Source organism: Marmota flaviventris, chromosome 18, assembly GCF_047511675.1.
Source record: "Marmota flaviventris isolate mMarFla1 chromosome 18, mMarFla1.hap1, whole genome shotgun sequence".
In the NCBI taxonomy this organism is placed as follows: Eukaryota; Metazoa; Chordata; class Mammalia; order Rodentia; family Sciuridae; genus Marmota; species Marmota flaviventris.
This window is the reverse complement of record NC_092515.1, coordinates 62258707-62278420: the sequence shown is the minus strand read 5'-3', so window position 1 is coordinate 62278420 and position 19714 is coordinate 62258707. Positions and strand designations below refer to the sequence as shown.

Genomic DNA, 19714 nt, shown 5'->3' with positions numbered 1-19714 from the left:
CCGGGCCGCACGGCGCTCGCAGGCAGGGCTCGGCTCGCCCCGTGGTGCGGACGGCCGCGAAGTCGCGCTGGGCCGGGCCGGGGCGTGGCTCGGTGCCGGGGCGCTCTTTCCGCCCGACACGGAAAGCCACAAACGAGAGCCCAGGGCAGGTTGAGGCCGGCACATTGTTAATGATCTTGTTTCCATACGTGTGCTCTGTGCCACCCGGTAAAGCTGCTTTTATTTATTTATTTTTAGCTGTAGATGGACACACTTTTTTTTTAATTTATCTTTACGTGGTGCTGAGGATGGAACCCAGGGCCTCGCACGTGCCAAGCACGCGCTCTACCACTGAGCCACAACCCCAGCCCCGAAAACGTATTTCTTAAAACAAGAAGGGCCAGAAGCAACTCACAGCTGGTGGAAGTGGTCTGTATCATGGCAGTTGTGGGTTACCCAGATGTATGAATGCTCGGAGACTGGAGGGTACATCAAGATATGCATTTCAAGGTACATAAATTTGTACAAAAATCAAATTACAAACAAATATCAAGCTATTATAAAGAGCATGAGTCAAAAAGTGTTTAGAAGTGACATCTGTCTGACTTAAACAATTATAAAACATTAATGTTGATGTCCAAGTAGCAGGTACATGAGTGTTTAATGTGACTTTTTTTCATCTTCTCAGTGTGGTTTTTATTTTTTATTGTGGGTTGTAGACAAGAAAATGTGAAAGTCCCTGTGGCCAGACAACCTCCAGCAGGGCACAGTAGGCTCGGAAAGCACCTTTGTAGAAAATAGGAAAGGGGCTGGGTGTGGTGGCACATGCCAGTAATCCCAGTGGCTCAGGAAACTAGGGCAGGAGGATTGCAAGTTTAACACTAGCCTCAGCAACTTAGTGAAACCCTGTCTCAAAAAAATAAAGAATAAAAAAAGGGCTGGAGATGTGGTTCAGTGGTTAAGCATGCCTGGGTTCAATCCTTGATACCAAAAAAAAAAAAAAAAGGAAAGGGTCACAGCCCATTACCAGTACACAAGCAGAGCCAAATGGAGCTGAGCCTTGCTGCCCCCTGGCTGGGCTCCCATATGCAGGCCTTAGCTTGCACAACTCTGCAGGGCAACACTTAGTTTTGGGTCTTCTCAGCTGTATATAAGTATTCTGCTGTATTCCAGTTCAGATTGGAAATCTAGCTTTTCTCAAAGGTGGTAGAAAATGACCTGGGGATCAGAGTAGAACGCACTCCAAAGCAGGAAGCTTGTAGGATTCTAGGACTGTAATGGGAGCATAAATAACAGGCTTAGCCTCTTCATAGGGAATGTTGTAAACCTTTTGGCTCATAGCTGTCATCTGAGGGAGGAAGCTAACTTTCCTCCAAATAGCTTGGTGGTTCCCTGTTCTCTGAAACTCCAAGCTGGACATAGTGGCTATGCTTATAATCCCAGCTACTCTGGAGGCTGAAGCTGCAAGATGACAAGTTTGAAGACAGCCTAGACAACTTAGCAAGACCCTGTCTCAAAATAAAAAACTTAAAAATGGGCTGGGGATGTAACTCAGTGGTAGAGCATCCCTGGGTTCAATCCCCAGTACCTCAAAGAAAAAGAAACACCTGGTCTCAGGGAGGTAGAGGTAGTGGGACCTAGCCACAGCAACTGTCCAGTACCTGGGTCTGGGGCATGATGGTTGGCCTGGTCCCTGCCCTGCAGAGATGAGGCCGTTGGGGGTGGGGGCTGCCTCCAGAACTCAGCAGGCTCAACCAGCTTTCCATTTCTTTTGCCACAGGCTAATCTGGGCACCCATGGTTGTGTTGGGGAGTCAGAGTTTGGGGTCTTCCCAAGGTAGGAGGGAACCCGGGGGACCAGGACCAGGAGGGGCCTCCCTGCCTCTCTACCACCTGGCATGGAACTACACAGCAGGCCAGTCACTGCCTACCCCTGCTCCCAGGACCCTGGGCACAAGCCTGGAACAGGGCCCAGGGTGCTGAGGCTCTGAGGCTGAGCTGCGTCCGAGAAGCTCACATGGGGCTTGAGGATCCAGAATGTGCCTGTGACTCTAGGACAGCCTGGCCCGTGTGGGATGAAGTGCTGTGACTGGAGACTCATAGCAAGTGGGAGGGAGGAGGCCTGTGCACCAAGGACCTCAGGACCCTCCTCTGTGCTGAGGCCAGGGTCCGCTCTGGTGTCTCCAGGAACAGCCCCGCAGCTGTGAGACATGTGATGTCACCCTAGAAAGTAGGCCTTTAGGGCTGGGGATGTGGCTCAAGCGGTAGCACGCTCACCTGGCATGCGTGCGGCCCGGGTTCGATCCTCAGCACCACATACAAACAAAGATGTTGTGTCCGCCAAATACTAAAAAAAAAAAAAGAAAAGAAAGTAGGCCTTTATGGGTGACCTCACTCAGCCTTGGAGACTCCTCAGAAATTTGCCTCCTTCGGCAACAGTGATGGAGTTCAGGAGCCATTGTCATGCTTACTGCTGAGCCAGTCACATGACCTGGGATGAGGGGCACTAGAGTCAGAATCACCCCTCCTGAGGTGCAAGAGCAAGCCAGTGAGCATGGCCCAGGGCAGGTAACCCGACACACACAGCCAGCTTAGATGGCTTTAAACAGGTTCCACTGGGTCTCTGGCCAGGCCCCACAGTCCTTCATGATGCCCTGGGTTTTTATTAAGAAGCTGACTCCTTCCCATTTGCCTCTCTAGTGTATCTGACAGTTTTTCTCTTTTCTCCAACCCCTGGAGTCTTGATTTAATATGAAGCAGCATTAACAGAAGCATAGTCTAGAACTAGAGGAGAGGTGAAAGCCCTTTTCTGATTAGTGGTGTCCAGGTTCCACCCAAAAGATCATGTTGGCTTGTGGGTCTGAGATGCTAAGAGGACATAGCCTGGCTACTGAGCTCCCAGGGGAAAGAAACCAGATGGCAAAGCAGGTAGAACCCTTGTCTGCAAAAGAAAAATCAGTCAGTGTTTATAGGTGCCCACCAGGAGACTGGCTTCTGGGAGCGCATTACAGGCCAGGCCACTGAGGGCCACCTATGTACCAGGTTTGAGAATGAGACAACCATCATCATCACCATTGCCACCACTGTCACCATCACCCTTATCATCACTATTATACTGCTGCCATCACATCCCCAAATTCCATCATTGTCATCACCACTGTCATTATTTTAACCACTGTTAAATAGGTGGTTAGGGTTGCAATGTCCTGAGGTGGACCAGACCAATGCACTGACCTTGCCTATCTTCCCTAGAACTCACCCCAGTCCCCTGAGCCCTGCTCCTTGCAGTTGACTCCCTCAATACGTCCATGGAATGAGCGCTCGCCATAGCTCTTCCCCTGCCTTGCTGGCATCATGCCCGTTACAATGACAACCACCCAGAGTTCACGACGCCTCCCAGGTTCCAGAGCCATTGTGTGAAATAGTCACAGTGGACTCTGTCACATTCTGCTACATGCAGCCCTGTTACCTGTGATCAGAAGACCTTACCATCTCACCCTCAAAATGGGCCTCTGAGAGACACCCATGGTGGGCAAAGCAGCCAAGACTCAAGGGGGCAAAGCTGGGGAGCAAGGCCTGCATCCCACTTTGACTTGCATCAGCTGTGTCAAGGCCAGGCAGGACACAATGACTAACGGTGGGTGCAGGCTCATGGCACCCCCTCTGACCCTCAGAGAGCTGTCAGTCACCCGCAGCCACCAGGGAGCTCTTGATGGTCTTGGCTTAAAACACAAGCTCCGTGGCCAAGTCTGGACGCAGCTTTTACCTCCAATGAAGGCATTTGCGTCTTAGCCAGAATCAATCTGCCCTTGGCTCCCTGTCTGCCAGACGACCTTGGAATCCATCACTGGTGGGACAAGCAGGAAGATGGAGAAGCTGCTGCTGCCCACAGGTTGGGGACCAGAGAAGGTTCTTCTCCTCCGAAGCCTGAGCTCCCCATCTATACCATAGAACTTGCTCAGAGCAGGGCAGCCACAAGAGTCCTGGAAAACAGAACCGAGCATCTCCTGTTCATCTCAGAGACGACACTTGTGACTCACTTTGGAGAGCATTAAAGGGAAGAGAAGGCTGACTTTGTCTTGATTCCTGTGTGGGTACGTAGCCCTGCAATGTTTAATAGTAGGAAGTGTGAGCCCCTGGTGTTAAGTTTTCTAGCAGTTATATTAAAAAGCAAAGAATCAGGTAACAATAACTTTAGTAACATCTAAAATTTTACCCATTATGTCCAAAATGTCTTTCAAAACAAAGTCAGTGCATCACCACCACATTATCACCATCGTTGCCACCATCAACACTACTAGCACCACCATCAACACCACCGCCATCACCACCACCATCATCATAACCATCAACACCATCACCACCATCATCATCACCATCAGCACCACCCACCGCCATCTACACCATCACCACCATCATTGCCACCACCATTACCACCACCTTCACCACCATCACTACCATCAGCACCACCATCAACACCGCCATCTACACCATCCCCATCACCACCATCACGAACACTAAACATACAGTTTTCAAACTCTGATGAGTATTCTATACTTAAAACACAACTGAATTCAAAGGGTGCTATAATTGCATGAAAAACTTCATCCTTATCTTAGATTTCATAAAATTTACATTTGAAAAAGTGGATCCAAGTAACCAATTTGTTCTCAGCACACCAAAATGTTTCCAATATCTGAATAGAGTGTTAAAAATTAATTAAAGATAAACTAGACTTAAAGTCCAATTCCCCATTGTGCTGCTCCACTGGGCTGCTTGGTATCCACAGGGACAGCTTTAAACACACCACCATTGTGTGATGGTTCTACACAGCGGAGCCGCAGAGCCAGGAGCAGAGGCAGGGAGAGTGTGTGTGTGTGCGTGCGCGTGTGGTGGGGCAGGTGGTAGGCCAGGCTGTGCAGCAGAAGGGGGTGTACAGGTGATGTCTTCCGCTCTGTGGTCCACCCCCAGGGCTAGGGGTGTCAGCCCCTACCAGGCTGTCACCTGGAGAGGTAGGACAGCAGCTCCCTAGGGCCACACAGGGAGTCCGGAAGGTCCCTTGGGCAGCAGAGTCCCCATTGCCCACACAGAGAGAAACTAGGATCAGCCCCAACACTGATGTCCCCACATGCTCCCTCAGCGTCGCCTTCCCAGAGGGTCAGGCAGCTGTGAGGTTTCTGGGTGCACCAGTTGGTCCCAGGACTCTTGTGACAGGGGGGTCCTTAGCTTTGGGACTACCATCTGGCTCCTCTAGGCACCCGCAGACTCTCGTCTGGCTCCTGCAGACCTGACGCCCACCCTTGGCCCCCAGATGCAGGAGGTCACTGAATGATTCACAAGGCCTCAGGGGAGTATGCCTGGAAAGCAGGAATAACTTAAGAAGCAGCGCACGGGGTGCCTCTGAGTACGCTCTGAAACCAGGCACTCATCCCGGTCGGAAGGCCAGGCTGGAGCAACCTGAATCAGGAGCCCTGCCCTCACACCAGGAGACTGCAGGGGGCCCTAGACTACCTCCAGGTTCCCTCTGGAATGACCTGAAGGCCCTGCTCCAAGTGCATGGTGAGGTGACCACCCTGCAGGGGCAGAAGCTCACAGCCCGGCAGACAGGTTGGCTTTGTGCCTTGGAGCTCAGACTGTGAGGATCACTCACCTAGCATCATTCTGGGAGCCCAGGGGGAAGGGGAGACTCCTGGATGGAGACACCTGAAATGGGCCAGGACCTGCTTCTAATCATGCCTCTGGAGAGCAGTTTTGAGACAAATGGCCCTGGGACGAGAGTGCTCAGGACTTGTCCATCAAGGCCTGGGAGGGAGCAGCCAACAGAGCGTTAGGGTGCCAGGGCTCGCAGCGAGGGTAGGGTTGCAGGGAGAGGCCTAGGAGGTCTCTTTGGCCTCCCCAAACAGTGTGGTTTCCCAAGGGCACTGAGGCCTCGCTGAGTCTGGGAAGGAGCCTGAGTGGGTGGGAGAGCCCAGGGCAGCTGATGCAGGCGCCTGCACAAAGCCCACAGCATTTGCATTAAGTGGAGGATACTCAAGACTAGGTCAGATGCAGCTGCTCAGGTGCTGGGCCACACGCACAGACCCGACACAGAGCCTGCACGGTGGCCACCCTGTCATCCCTGCAACTGGGGAGACTGAGGCAGGAGGATTGCAAGTTCCAGGATAGCATGAGCAGCTTAGCAAGACCCTCATCAACTTGGCGAGACCCTGCCTCAAAATAAGAATACTAATAATTTTTTAAAAGGGCTGGGGATATAGCTCAGAGGTAAAGCTGGGGATATAGCTCAGAGGTAAATCTCCAGTATAAATGAATAAAATAAAATGGAGCCAGGCAAGATGGCACATACCTGTAATCCCAATGACTTCAGAGTCTGAAGCAGGAGGATCACAAATTTGAGGCTAGACTCAGCAACTTAGCAAGAGCCTCCCAGTGGGGTGGCCCCCTCCAGGATAATAAGAAAAAGGCTGGGGATGTGTCTCAGTGGTAAAGTGCCCTTTGGTTCTATCCCCAGTACCAACACAATTTTAAATAAAAGAATAAAAAATTAAATCAAATTGAAAGGGCTGGGGATAGAGCTCAGTCGTCCAGTGCCCCTGGGTTCAGGGCCCCGTACATGGGTGGGGAGACCCAGCACGGGTCTCCAAGGCATTGAGGGTTGATGGAGTATGTCTGCAGGGTGGGCAGCTGGAGGAACAGAAGCTAATCAATGGTGGGAATGGTGGCAGGTCCCAGGAGCCTCAGTGCCAGGTGAGGATGGTCTAGACACAGGGTTTGTGGCCGTGAGGAAGAGAGAAACTTCCAGAAGAGAGGCAGGCCAGGGCACTTGAATCCAGAAGCCAGGCGTGGCTGGATCTGTATCTTTGGAAAGGGGTGTTTGTAGAGGCAGGATCATGACACGGCCCCACATACCTCATCACTGTGAGGCCACAGTGGCCACAGCATCGGACCACGGAGGACTCTGAGTACCACTGAGGAGTTTGAACTTCCTCCAGGGGCTGGTGGGGAGGGAAGTGGCTGCCAGATCCAGTGACTGCAACCCCTTGTTGTGCAAGGGTGGGCAGGAGCTAAGGGAGGCCTGGGGCAGGCCGTGGACCAGCCAGCAGGGACACCAGCGCAGTGCTGCAGGGTGGGGACCTAGCATAGGAGAGAGCCAGGTCCCTCCTGGCCCACAAGAGGTGCTGCTACAGGGGGTGGCAGCCCACATGCAAAGCCTTCTGGGTCTGGTCCTGGGTCACGCCCCCTGCCCCCGCCCAGCCCCAACCTGGAATCCAGGGAGACTCTCTGCATTCCTGCACAGCTGGAGAGAGGGCTGAGTCCTCGGTCCGCCCTACACCCAGGAAGGGAGGAGGGAGAAGGCCTGTGGGGGCCTCAGCTCTGGGGTGACAGGACTCGAGTGCGGCCTTGCCTCTCCTGAAGGTCAGCTGGTAGGGCAGCAGGCCCTGGCGCAGGGCTGCAGCCTTCCTTTGTCAGCAGGATGGAAACCCCCCGGTGAGTCTCTGAGCGGGGTAGATCGTGGGGCTGAGGGGTGCTGGTGGGAGACTGCAGCCTGGTGCCTCCCCGATGACTCTGTCTTCCACTAAAGTCCAGCCGCACGACAGGAGGTCAAGGGAAGGGAAGGGAGGTTCCTAGTGAGTGTGAGGGTGACCTGCTGGTGGCCAGTGCGTGTGCAGATGTCGGAGCGGCTGGCCCCATGTGGGTGCCTGGCTGTGGGTCTGTCCTGTCAGGCCAGCCGCCTCAGCGTCTGTGGTGGGAACGTGGTTTGGGTTTGGGTTTTGGCGGGACTGGGGATCAAACCCAGGGCATGCACAGGCCAGGCCAGTGCTGTGCCAGTGAGCCGCAGCCCAGCCCAGCTAGGGCACTGTCCTCACCTGGGCTCTGCTGGGTGGGCTACACAGGAAGCGTGACCAGGAGAAGAGCCAGGTGGGATGGACAGGGTCATGGAAATTGGTTGTTTGTCCCTACATGCAACTGACTGCTCCATCTCACCTGAGCATCCTCTGAAAAGCAGGGTAGGCCATTCTCTGTGCCAGGAGTTACCCACTCACTGGCTCTCACTGATTGAAAATCAGTCTCATGCCCTTCTGAGGCGGGCACAGTGGGCATGGGGTGGGTATCATGTCTGTCCATCAAAATAGCTCTGGGTGGGCGCAGGGTGGGTGGTAGGTGTGGGAGGAGCACAGAATCAGGCAGCTGGGGTGACATCATTGTTGAGAGACTGAACATGGCTCAAGGCTGTGGTCAGTGGTCAGTGCCATGCAATGGCATCTAATGAAGGCCCTGACCTCACACTTCTTTGGGGCCCTTCTATGTGAAAGTGACTTGCTGGCCCAGGGGGTGCAATGACCTGAAAGAGCTCCAGGAGCCCCCAGAGCCTCTAGGCCCATGGCCACAGATGGTCCCACCCCAGGAGGCCCTGGCCATCACAGAGATGCCCAAGCATCTGGTGACCTGGGCAGTTAGGAAGGGCTCTCTGGGGAGGAAATTTCTGAGGTGTCCAAAGAGAACGAGAAGGACTTGGGGGGATGGCAATGTACTGGGGATGCCCGCTCAGGGCCCTGAGTGCAGGGCACAGTGGAGGTGCAACGGTGAGGAGGGGGTGTGGCTGCCCCAGCCCTGTGGTGATCATGCCACCCATGACTGCCAGGGGAAGAGTAAAGTGGCCAGCTGGGCGTGGTGGCTCACGCCTGTAATCCCAGTGGCCGAGGCAGGAGGATCGCTCAGCAATGGTGAGGCACTAAGCAACTCAGTGAGACCCCATCTCTAAATAAAGTACAGAATAGGGCTGGGACGTGGCTGTGGTTGAGTGCCCCTGAGTTCAATCCCTGGTCAGGCTCCCAGTCCCAGTCCCTAGACCTGGATGCCCATGTCTCTCTTCTCTGTTCCTGGTAGGAGCCCCAAGGCACAAGAGGACACAGTTTACCAGGGATTTTTCAACTGGACAAATAGCAATCCTTTGTTTGAATGGTCTGTCCATCATCAGCTGGTGGGCACGTAGGAGGCAGAGCAGGAGTGCTATGGACAGCGGGGCCAGGCAGGCTCCCCTTGCCCCTGCTGGCCCCACCTCTCCCTGCCTGGCCGAGTAGCCAAGTTCTGTTTCTGAGGGTCCACCCTTATTTGGCTAGGTGCATTCTGTGAATAGGGGGAATATGTATATAGCAAATCACGAAAGCAGCACCAAAAGGTGACTCCAGGAAGGCCTTCCCCTCCAGAGGGCCCGCCGGCAGGGGGCTTGGGTGCACTGGTGATATTGTATCTTAGAGACTGTTTCCTATTGGTATACCTAGGTGGTGGGTTGAACTGCTACATAGTTCTGCTCTGAAAGATACACTTTTTCTCACCAGCTCCTGTGACTAGAGTTTTTGATCTTTTGCTACTTTAACAATTTTGGACACATTTGTAAGAAAATCACAACAGAGTTCTGAAGCTTCCCTTCTCTTTGCAGCTAATATTTTGGGGCCCACCCCACAGAGTGGGTCTCAGAAAAATAGTCAGGATTTGAAACCTAGACTTCCCATGAAGTTCTGCATTTCTGGCTTTTTGGGAAAAGTTGGAGGGTCTGATCCTGTGATCAGCTCACATCAGTTGACTGTGCCCTGAGGCTCAATGGTGGTCTCTCTTGGTCCTTACAGCTCTTGCCCCCAGACTCCCTCATTTCCTAATGCAGCTGGGCTGGGGACCCATAGCCTGAGCCCAGCGACAGGGTCTATGCTCTTCCCCTTTCTCCTTTCCTGCCCATCTTAAGGGCAGATGAAGGCTGAACTGAGAAGGCCCAGGTGATGTACTCAGCACACCCTGGACTGGGGACCGACTCCTCCATTCAAGGGGATAAGCAGGTGTCTGGCTGCAGTTACTACTGTCTATGGCAAAGGGATCAAGGCCAAACCGCATGGTGGTGGCAGGTGTGGCTGGAACAAGTCCCCAGGGCCCAGTTCAGACAGCACTGGGACGCAGCAGGCATTCTGAGTCCTCCATCCCAGCTACCATGGCCACCCGTCCAACCGGTGGGAGCTCCTAACTACCCACAGTCCCCAGGGGGCGCTGTGTTCTAGCGTCCTGGGGAGCAAAGCGAAAGTCGCTCCGGCCACGCGGGGTGCAGTTGCGCGTGGGTGCTGCCCAAGGAAGCCGGGCCCTAGGGAGCCTTTCTGTAACACCCGGGCCCTGGGCCACCCAGGGAGAAGCGCCCCCCACCACCGCACACACGCGCTGAGCAGCAGTGCTAGGTTCCTGGGAGGGTGGGGGTCTTCTCGGGACTTGCTCTGGACGGAGGTGTCCCGGGTCTGCGCGGCAGCCGGGGCCTAGAGGGCTGGTGTGCGCGCGGGCGCGTGGGACAGCCGAGGGGATGCCTGGGCGCGCCCGGCCGTCGGGGGAAGCGCGGAGGCGGGCACGCCGGGGAGGGCGGGGGCCGAGCTTATAAAGGCCCGCGGGCGGGCGGAGGGCGGGAGCCACCGAGCCGCCGTCCGGCCCAAGTCGGCCTCTGCGAGCCGCGCTGCGCTCCGCCGCGGGCAGGCTGACTCCCGAGCGCTCGGGCCCCGACCGTCGGCACCGGAGGGCGCGGCGCGCCCGGCCCGAGGAGGAGGCGGCGCGAGGGTCCCGGCGGGCCAGTCGGGGGTCCGGGCCGCGCCGCGCGGCACGTGCGGAGACCCGCCCTGTGCGCCATGGAGCGCCGACCCCCGGCCTCCGCGCCTCGCCCTAGCGCCTCGCCTTAGCGCCTCGCCTTAGCGCCGCGGCGGCGCGACCCTGGGCCGTCCCCATGGAGCCGCACGTGCTCGGCGCCGTGCTGTACTGGCTGCTGCTGCCCTGCACGCTCCTGGCCGGTGAGTGGGGGGCGGCTGGACCGAGAACGGAGCTGCGTTCCGGCTCCCCATGTCCCTGCTGGGCCGCCGAGCGAGGCCCGCGGGGCCAGGGCTGCGAGCGGGCGGGAGGGCGCGGAGATTCCCCGGGACGCGCGGCCCTGGGCGCCCGCATTCCAGAAGCATGAGACCGCGGGCGGCCGCGGCGGGCCCGGCGCGGGGTGGAAGGGCGGCGGCGAGGTGCACCGCGGGCGCCCAGGACCTGGCGTTTGGGCGCTGGGAGGAGGGGCCCGGGGGAGGGGGTCTGTTTGTCCCTAGAAGAAGGGCCGCTGGGATGGTGGTGGGGTGGGGAGTAGGAATCTCTCTTTCTCTCTTTTGTGTTAAAAAAAAAAAAAGTGCAAACTTGCATCACGACTTCCTGACCAATCTGGGAGCAGGCGGCTTCCTGCCTGGAGCTGTTTAATTTGGAGTTTTCCTAGCAGAACTAACGTCCAGGTCCAGCCCCGGGCACAGCCCCTGGCCCTGCCCCTGCTCCGTCTGAGGCAGTCCCTTGCTTTGGAAAAGTACTTAGGGTTCCTCCTGTTCCTCGTGCCCTTTTTGGCTCAGTTCCAGAGGACCTGGGACAGGCCTGTGCCCTGCTGTGGAACAGGGCCACCCCTGGAGGCTCTGGCCTGGTATCAGCTCCAGTGTGAAACCCTGGTCTGTCCCTTGCTTGCCAGAAAGCACAGCGCCTCCCCCCCCCCCACCCCTTCTTAGCAGAACACCTCTGCAATCCTCCTTGCCTGGGCCTTGCCCAGGGCACAGTGCCCAAGAACTCACCCCTCCACAATCCCTCTGGTCAGCTCCGCCCCACATGTGACCCTCTGCAAGCCTGGGCTTACCCACAGAGAAACAGCAATTGGCCTTGGGAAAGCCTGTCTGCAGTGTGGACACCCTGGTCCTCCGTGGGGGGGCTCCTAGCCGCACGCCCTTCCTGAGCCTTCCCACCCCTCCGGGAGTTCACTGGCCACTCTGTTCTAGGTAACCAGGTAGGCTCCCTGAAAGCTGGGGACCTGGTGTGGCTCAGGCAGATAGGACTCAGCTCCCCAAATGCTGGGGACCCAGCACAGCCTGGACAGAGAGCACTCTGATTTGCAGCACCAAAAGGTGACCAGATGTGGGGAGATGTTCAAGGCAGGAATTAATGGGAGCCATTGAGGTTGGAAAGGAGGGCTCTGGAGCTGTCCTCAATGTGGCCAGCCCTGTGAGGACCACACCGCCTGGACTGTGCTCAGGAGCGCGCTGGGTCAGAGGCCCACAGTGCTGGCCTGTTCTCCCCTGTGCCTGTAGAAAGCCAGAGGACCAGATCAAGTGGCCTGGGCAGGCACAGGGTCAGAGTTTAGAAGCAGCTGGCCCCAGGAGCGTTCTTAAAGGGGCAGGCTCACCTGAGTCTGTCCTGTGGCCCTGCAGCCCCTGGGACTCCAGCACTTTGATTTGGAAGCACCTGAGTTGGGGTTAGGCGGATCTTCCCTTTTCTTCCTCTGAGTAGGAGGGAGGGCTTCTTCCTGAAGGGGCTGCCCCTTTCTGAGGGTGGGCTGTCCTTGAGCAGAGGCGGGAGTTTTCTCTCACTGGCCAGATGGTAAATATTTTACATGGTGAAATATTCTTCTGATACTTTTCCAGTCCTTAGAAATGTGAAATCCATCCCTAGCTTGTGGACAGCACTGGAGCAGGCGGCAAGGCCAGGTCAGGTGGGCGGCGGGTCTGTAGTCCCGAGGGACAGCAGGGGCCTGCAGCCCCCTGGCTCCTTGCCACTCTGCGTGGGCCATGCACGAAGCTTTGGCTCTGGGCGGTGTCTCCGGCTGGGGGTTCCCACCCCGGCTGTTAGTCACCTGGGGAGCTTTAAAAGTGATTGATGACTAACTCTCTGGACTTTCCCTAAACCTAAAATTGCCCCCAAATAGAGTTTTTTCATGAAAAAAGTTCTGATGCCCAGGCCACACCCCACCTGATCTGTGCTGGGCATGGGGCTGGGCCTGTAGCTGGGGGAGGGGACACCGAGCAGCCAGGAGCCCTGCCTGAGGACACCTGAGACTCTAGGCACTCCTGAGGGAGCCACTGTCCGGCTGATGTCAGGGTCCAGCTGGCCTGGCTGGAAGTGGGATCGGGGGGGGGCTCTCTTCTGAGGGCTTCTTCGCTCTGAGGAGTGTTGGTTCTGTGGTATTTTGGAAAGGAGGCCTTCAGAGGGATTAGTCACCTTGTGCTGGGTGAGAGTGTGAGTCATCCTCCGTCACCCAGCCCCCATGACACTCCCCCTACAGGATTACTACCTGAGAAGCCGGCAGTGACTGCCCCTGCTCCCCTGGGAACTGGGGTCATCTGGAGCCAGCTTCCAGCCAGGCTGAGGAAGGACGGGGGGGAAAAGGGGCCACCGCTCTGACCCCTGGCCTAGCTGGGCAGCCAGGAGCACAGCCATCAGCAGTGGCAGGGTGGTGCAACCGGATTGTGGAAAGCAGTGCGTTTGGACAATGTGGCTTCTGCTTTCGGGTCGCCAGTGGCACAGGCTGGTGGGCACACCCAGCCCGCTGGGGACGGCACCGGGGCAGGCCTGATTGCACGGAGAAGACAAATCCTTCTCTGATATTGATCCCCCCCCCAGCAGCAGAGACTTGTCACACTCCCCGGCAGCTCCACTGGGCTCTGGGCAGTGAGAGGACCTAGTAGGACTGCCGAGGAGCAGTGTTTGTGGGTGGCTGGATCTTGGGTCCCAGTGCCAGAACTTGGCCTCCGGAGCCGGGCGAGGTCCCACTTCCCATTGCAGCCCTGGGGGCTTCCTGCCGAGTGTCAGCTTCCTGTGTGGCAGAGGGGAGGGCCATTGCCTCCAGGCTGGGCCTAAGAGGCTGAAGAATAAACAGGACAGAGCCCGGGAGGGCCTGCCTACCCATTGTGCGTGTCTGGGGGAGGGACCAGGGACCCTGGAGCTGAGGCTAGACCACCGTGGTCTTCCTGAAGGTGGTCACTGGCGCTCAGCGCTGGGGAGCCAGGTCCAGCGGGAGAGTCCTGCAGAGGAAGCATCCTTGCTGGGTGGGTGGAGGTGCTGGCCCCTGATCCTGGCCCCGGGCTGCTTCCTGGGTGGGCCCCTCCTATGCTGGCAGCACTAGAGATGGAGGGTGGGCCCCCTCCCTCCAGGTCCCTCCTGTAGATCCTGACCACTGTGGCCTTCACTCATCGCCTTTTGACACATCTGTTGTAGAAATGTGTAATTAGGCAGTCAATTTTTTTTTTAAATATATGCTTTTCTTATTACTAAGAAATGAGAACCTTTCCTCGCGGTGAGGAATCCAGGCTTCAGTCTGAGCGGCTGGCGGCAGCTCCGAGCCCGCACCTCCTGCTGGAGCGGTGGTATTCCCCACCCCCACCCCCACCACCCCCACCCCGGCCAGGCAGTCACGGCCGGCAGCTGGGCCCTGGTGAGGGTCTGTCGGGGTTGCAGCCTGTCCATTTGAGCCCTGGCCTGTCCTGCCCCTGTGCCCTGGGCAGGGGCCACTCACCTTCCACACTCGCCCTCTCTCACCCTTTGAACCTGTCAGCCTCAGAGCAGCTGGACAGCCTCCTCTGCATCGAGAATCTGGACTGCAGGAAGTTTTCTCTCTAGCCCGAGATCCCGAGGGGAGGTGACACCCTGGGGAGAAGCCTTTCCTTCCCTGAGTCCACACCTCCTGCCTGCAGATGCACCTGCAGGTGCTGGGGTGGAAGGTTGCTGGGAGGACAGGGGAGGAGGCTTCAGGGAGGTGCTCCTGGGCGGAGGCTCAGCTTGGCCTCTCCTGCTCTGAATGTGCCAGCCCTCACCCTCTTACTGGGCCTCAGTTTCCTCCCCTGAGGGAGGAAGGACTATGAAATCTTTAAGGTGCTTGTAGGTCTTTGATCTCTGGTCTCAGGCTGTGGATGTCAGGCCCAGGCAACAGCGTGGGGCTGGGGCCTCTCGCAGGAGAAGGGAAAGGCTGGCTGATCCTGGGGGCGGGGTGTGGGCCGGCACCCCCAGACATGCTGCCATCGGGCCTCCAGGGAGCACAGGGGAAGGGGCCTCCCGCCGCGGGGTGGTTCAGCACCCACGCAGGTCCCTCTGCTCTCCCTGGCCTCTTCCTGAGTCCTGAAGACCGTTCCTGTGTCCTTGTCTGTGGGAGGAGCTCTGGGTGTGCCAGGAACCTGGTACTGGGCTGAGGCCGTGGTGCTGGGGGTTGGCGCTCACTCCTCTCCAGCTGGCCTGAGTGTTCTGCAAGCATCCCAGCATCTGTCCACAAACTGCAGCTCTCTCCAAAATGGGGTCCCCAAACAATGCCACCCCAAACAGGGTCCCTATCAATATCATCCAAAGTCGGGTCCCCTAATGCAGCCTAAAATAGTCTTCCCAGCCACACAGATGGACCTCCCTGCATACACCTAAGTGCGCAGGTGGTCAGGCAGACAGGTCTGGGCTGTTGCCCTGGCACCATGCTCTGAAGGCCAGGCCAGCTTGGGTGTGCAGAGGAGACCCGTGAGAGGAGAGTGCTGTGAGGCTGGGGAGAGGTGGACAGAGGGTCAGGGAGTCCTGTCTGGCTGGAGGGAGCCATCTTACTTTGAAAATACAGCAGATACTTCTCCCCATCCATTTACACAAATCTGGCCAATGCTTAACAGCCATTCAAAGAGGAGGTTAATGAAGACTCAGATGAGTCTCAGGGAGCCACGCGTCTGGCTGCACCCGACCTGACCCCTCGACGTGTGCTTCTCCCGTGTGAATGTGTGTGTGTGTGTGTGTGTGTGTGCGTGCGTGCATGCATGCATGCATGCGCTTGGGTCGGGTTCATCCTGTGACCAGCACACAGATCACCCCCGGTAACTGACCAGAAGACGGAGCCCTTGTCATAGAGGTCACGAAAGCCTATGGGACGTTCATTATGGAATCTCCCACCCGTCTGTTTGGACTGGGGCCGGCTGCAGGCCTGTCCCTGCCTTCGCGGTCTTTTCTTTCAAGGTCAAACACCCGCCATTGTTGGCTGCCTTGTGGACGCCGACTCGCCCGGCCTGTGGGTCAGGCCGTTCTGCTTTCATTTTGCTTAGGAGCATATTTGTTTCTCTGGGGTGGACGCTGGGTCCCAGGGTGACTGTCTCCTTTGTGCATGAGGACCTGAGGCCATGCTCAGGTGGTCACTTTATATGCTGGAACCTGGCCACCCCAGGACAGTGAGCGCCCGCCATGCAGTGCCAGCTCCCTGTGTGATGGGCCCAGGGCAGCTGTCTGGCCAGGTCCTCCTCTGGTGACACTAGCCCCTGGGCTGATGTGCCCAAGCTCCCAGCTCCTTAAGCTGGTCAGGAGCCTCTGCTGAGTGGGGCGGGTCAGTTTTTCTGGTGTGTTTTAATGACATAATTATAGGGGGTATTTTAGGTTCCCTCTAACGGGCCAGCCGGGTTGGCGTGGCTGTTTACCGGGCTGGGAGTATATATAGTTGGGGCCACTTCTCCTTCCCTGGGTCAGGCTACAGAGGACAGTGACCGCCGCAGCCTCCTGTGGTTTCCTTGGCCATTGAACGGGCAGCTAAAATGGGCTGGGGCAGGGGCTGGGCCTCCGTCCCAGGCCAAGTCTTGCAGCTGGGAGGACAGTCGGACAGTGCAGGTGGCACCCCGTGACACCAGTGGTGCAGTGTGGTGGGTCCACCCTGCCTTTGCGTTCCTCTCCCCTCCTGTGCCTCTAGAGCCACCTGCCTTGGTCACCCTTCCTGGGAGTCCCCAGGGACAGAAGCAGAGGCACAGTGCCGATGCTGACGGGACCCTGCGGCAGAGCAGAGAAGTCCAGGCGTGGGTCCTGGCGGGCAGCCTTCTGAGGAGCAGGCCGTGGGCTGCTCTGTCACCTCTGGGTAGCCCCAGGGTCTGCACCCCAGGTCCGCGGGTCAAGTGGGCAGCACCAGGTAGGGTCCCCCCGCCCCGTATTTGATTTCTGGCTAAGGTTAGAACACCGTTCAACACACACCAGTGTGACATTGTCCACTCCACCTCGCCGAACGGCTCTTGCTGTTTTCCAATTTCCTTTGCACTCGTTGGGCGCCACAGTGATGGCTGCCATGGCACGAGGCCCGTGAGTGCCTGGCTGGGTGCCTCTGGGGAGGCTGTGTTCTTGTGCATAAAAAGTGGGTCAGAGGGTGGCCTGATTGCCCAGGCTGCCCTGTGGGCGGGTGGGTGCACTGCAGCCTGGCCGGCCTTGGCATGAGCTCAGGCACAGGTCTTGAGCTGCTGTGGACGGCACAGCCTGGGGCCACAGCTCCCCAGCTGCACCCCGCCTGTCCAGGTGCAGCGCGGCACCATGGCTGGGTCTCGTCCTCTTCACCTCTGCCATTGTCTGACTGCCCCTTGGGTCACTTGGGTGCAGATCTGCAGCCCCTTTCCAGTGCCTGCTGTTCCCACAGCAGGCGGCTGTATCATGTGCAGATGGGCCACTGACCCACAGCGTGGGCCTTCACTCTCGGCCTCCTCAGCATCCTGAGGTCAGTGGACGCAGGCACACCTCAGTGGCTTGCTGGGTCAGAGGGGTGTGTGACCCCAGGTGCCACAGCCACAGGTGTTGCCATGAGGCATGCCACCCGGGGCCATGTCCACCAGCAGGTTGGTGGTGAGGGGGCCTGGCCGGGTCTGTCCTGCGGCTGGTGTGTCTCCCTTTCTTACTGATCGTGTTGTCTCTTAGGTCTTCCAGCTGATTTCAAAATGGGCCGTTGGTCTTTGTTTTTTGGCTCTATCAGCCCCTGCGCCACCCACCTGCCCGGCTTCCCTCTCTGACCAGTTTTTGGCACCAGGGATGGAACCCAGGGGTGCTCCACCTCTGGGCTCCACCCCAGCCCTTCCTATTTTTTATTTTGGGACGGGGCCTCTCTCAGTTGCCCAGCCTGGCCTCAGGCTTGTGATCCTTCTGCCTCCAGCTCCGATGGCTGGGGGACAGGTGTGGCCTCTGCCTGTCTAATCTTAATGGTGTCATTTAAGGATCAGGCACTTTTAGCTCAGATGACATCGGGCTAACTCGCCTGGCTACTGTCCAGATGTCCACTTCCCGCACAGTACCCTCTGCTCAGTCCTCCTCCCCGTCCACCAGCCCGATCCTGCTCGGCCTTCAGCCCGCAGTCAGACATGGCCTCCAGCTGACCCCGACCCTTCTCAGCTGCTCTTCTCCTGGGTGTCACGGGCATGATGGCGTCCGCCCCTCTTTAGTGCGGCCTCCTGGGGGCCTCTGTAGAAGTCTGTTGGATGAAGCAGAGTGACCGACTGCAGGCTCCCTGACCCCCCACTGTCCTTGTCCAGGCCTCGGGGAGGCCGTCCTGGTCCACTGCCTGTTCTCCTGCCGTCCCCTGCTGCATCCTGGTTTGCACCCTGCGCCAGGCACTCGGCTTTGCTCTCGTGGACTCTCCGCATGGCCCTTGTGGGCCAAGAGGCCCCTGGCCGCCATCACCTCCTGGTGCACAGATGAGCTCTCCTGTCCTCCTGTGGGACAGTCAGGCCCTGAGTGGGGGGTCTCCCAGGACCCACCGGTCCCCCACTGTCCATTGAAGCCTGTCCCTTTGTCCTCCACTGCATGAGTGGGGGCCGCTGGGCCTGCTCCTGGGTGCTCGGGGGGCCAAACCAGCGGGGGATCCGGCCCTGCCTGCGGCTTCCGGGCTGCGGCCGTGCTCATGGCGTGTTCTCCAGCCTGCCTTGTCCCGGTGGGCAGGCCCCGCTGGGAGCCACCATCCTGTAGGTGGGAGGGAAGGCCAGAAGGCTGGGGAGGTGACAAGTGGGCGTGGCCCCAGCTTCCAGGTCATGCAGCCCATCCCTGCCTGGTGACGCATTCCGCGCTGCAGGGGACCACGTTCCAGACCTTATCAGCGGACACAGACCTTCCCGGCCAGGGGAGAGGGCATCTGGATAGGCCCCAATCTCCAGAGGTCAGGGGTGTGGGGGAGGAGGCCGGCAGTGCGACAGGGTTGGGGGCCCTGCAGGGAGCTGTTGATCAGGGGTGATGGCATCTGAGGGACGCTCCACAGGGCCAGACGTGGACCCCCGTGGGGGGCAGCCCTCCAGAGCGCATGTGTTCCCTGGCCTCTTTGTTCTGTGGCCTCTGCAAGGGGCCTCCTGCCTTAGTTTCCTCATCTTGTGAAATGAGGTGGCTTCCAGCGAGTGGGGGGGCCCCTCAGAGGTGGCTCTGGCCGGTTTGGATGCTGGAGGACACGCGGCGAGTGGGATCAGGCATAAGTGGACTGCTCTGGACCCCAATTCCAAGACAGCCTGGGTGGACACCAGCAGGGGAGGTGGGCCGTCTCCTCCTGGCCCACTCTCCGCTGCCCTGATCCACTCAGCAACCCCTGCCCACTCAGCTCTGGCCCTTAGAAGCTGGGGACCATCAGCAGCTGTGACTCGTGGGGAGGCCCCAGCTGCTATCCCAGCCCCCCTGGGCGAGGTCAGGCTTGGGCAGGACCCTGCTGGAGCCTGGCCCCCAGGCCTGCGCCCCTCCAGCCTCCCACCCTGCCCCTTGAGGTCTCCGCGTCCCGCCCCGGGCTCCTCCACGGAGCTCCGTGCCGCCCATCCTGCTCTGCGGGGTGCCGAGCCTCTGTGCTGCTGATCTGAGATGCCTGTGTCACACTCCAGCCTAGACCCTGAGTGGCGCTCTGGCCAGTGACCGAGGAGCAGGTGCAGCTGTCTGAGTGACCTTAGGAGCTCCTGCCTGAGGGGAGGGACCTGGGTGGGAGGTGCCCTGGGGCTGCGGAGGGCATCTGAGAGGCTGGAGCCCTGGTGACCTGACTCTGCAGGTACAGCCCTGGGGTGTCCAGTCCCCCTGCCCAAGGACCAGGCCTCCTGATGTGGGCATGGGCAGAGGCCACCCAGCCACAGGACACTCAGGGCCCTGTGTTTACGGGTGGTCATTTGTGACCCAGGGGCATTTCTCTTGGGACTGTGTTCTGAGTGGCGGCC

The 19714-nt window shown here is 58.3% G+C and overlaps 1 protein-coding gene across 3 annotated transcripts in view; it reads left to right on the top strand.

The window, feature by feature from the left end:
• The first annotated feature begins 10427 nt into the window (after positions 1-10427).
• Piezo1 (piezo type mechanosensitive ion channel component 1 (Er blood group)) overlaps positions 10428-19714 on the top strand; it is a 47952-nt gene continuing 38665 nt past the window's right edge. For all 3 annotated transcript variants that reach the window (XM_071604430.1, XM_027933233.3, XM_027933232.3), the window contains exon 1: positions 10428-10792. In XM_071604430.1, coding sequence (XP_071460531.1) covers positions 10729-10792 — 64 coding nt within the window. In that variant the 5' untranslated portion in view covers positions 10428-10728. The remainder of the gene's footprint in view (positions 10793-19714) is intronic.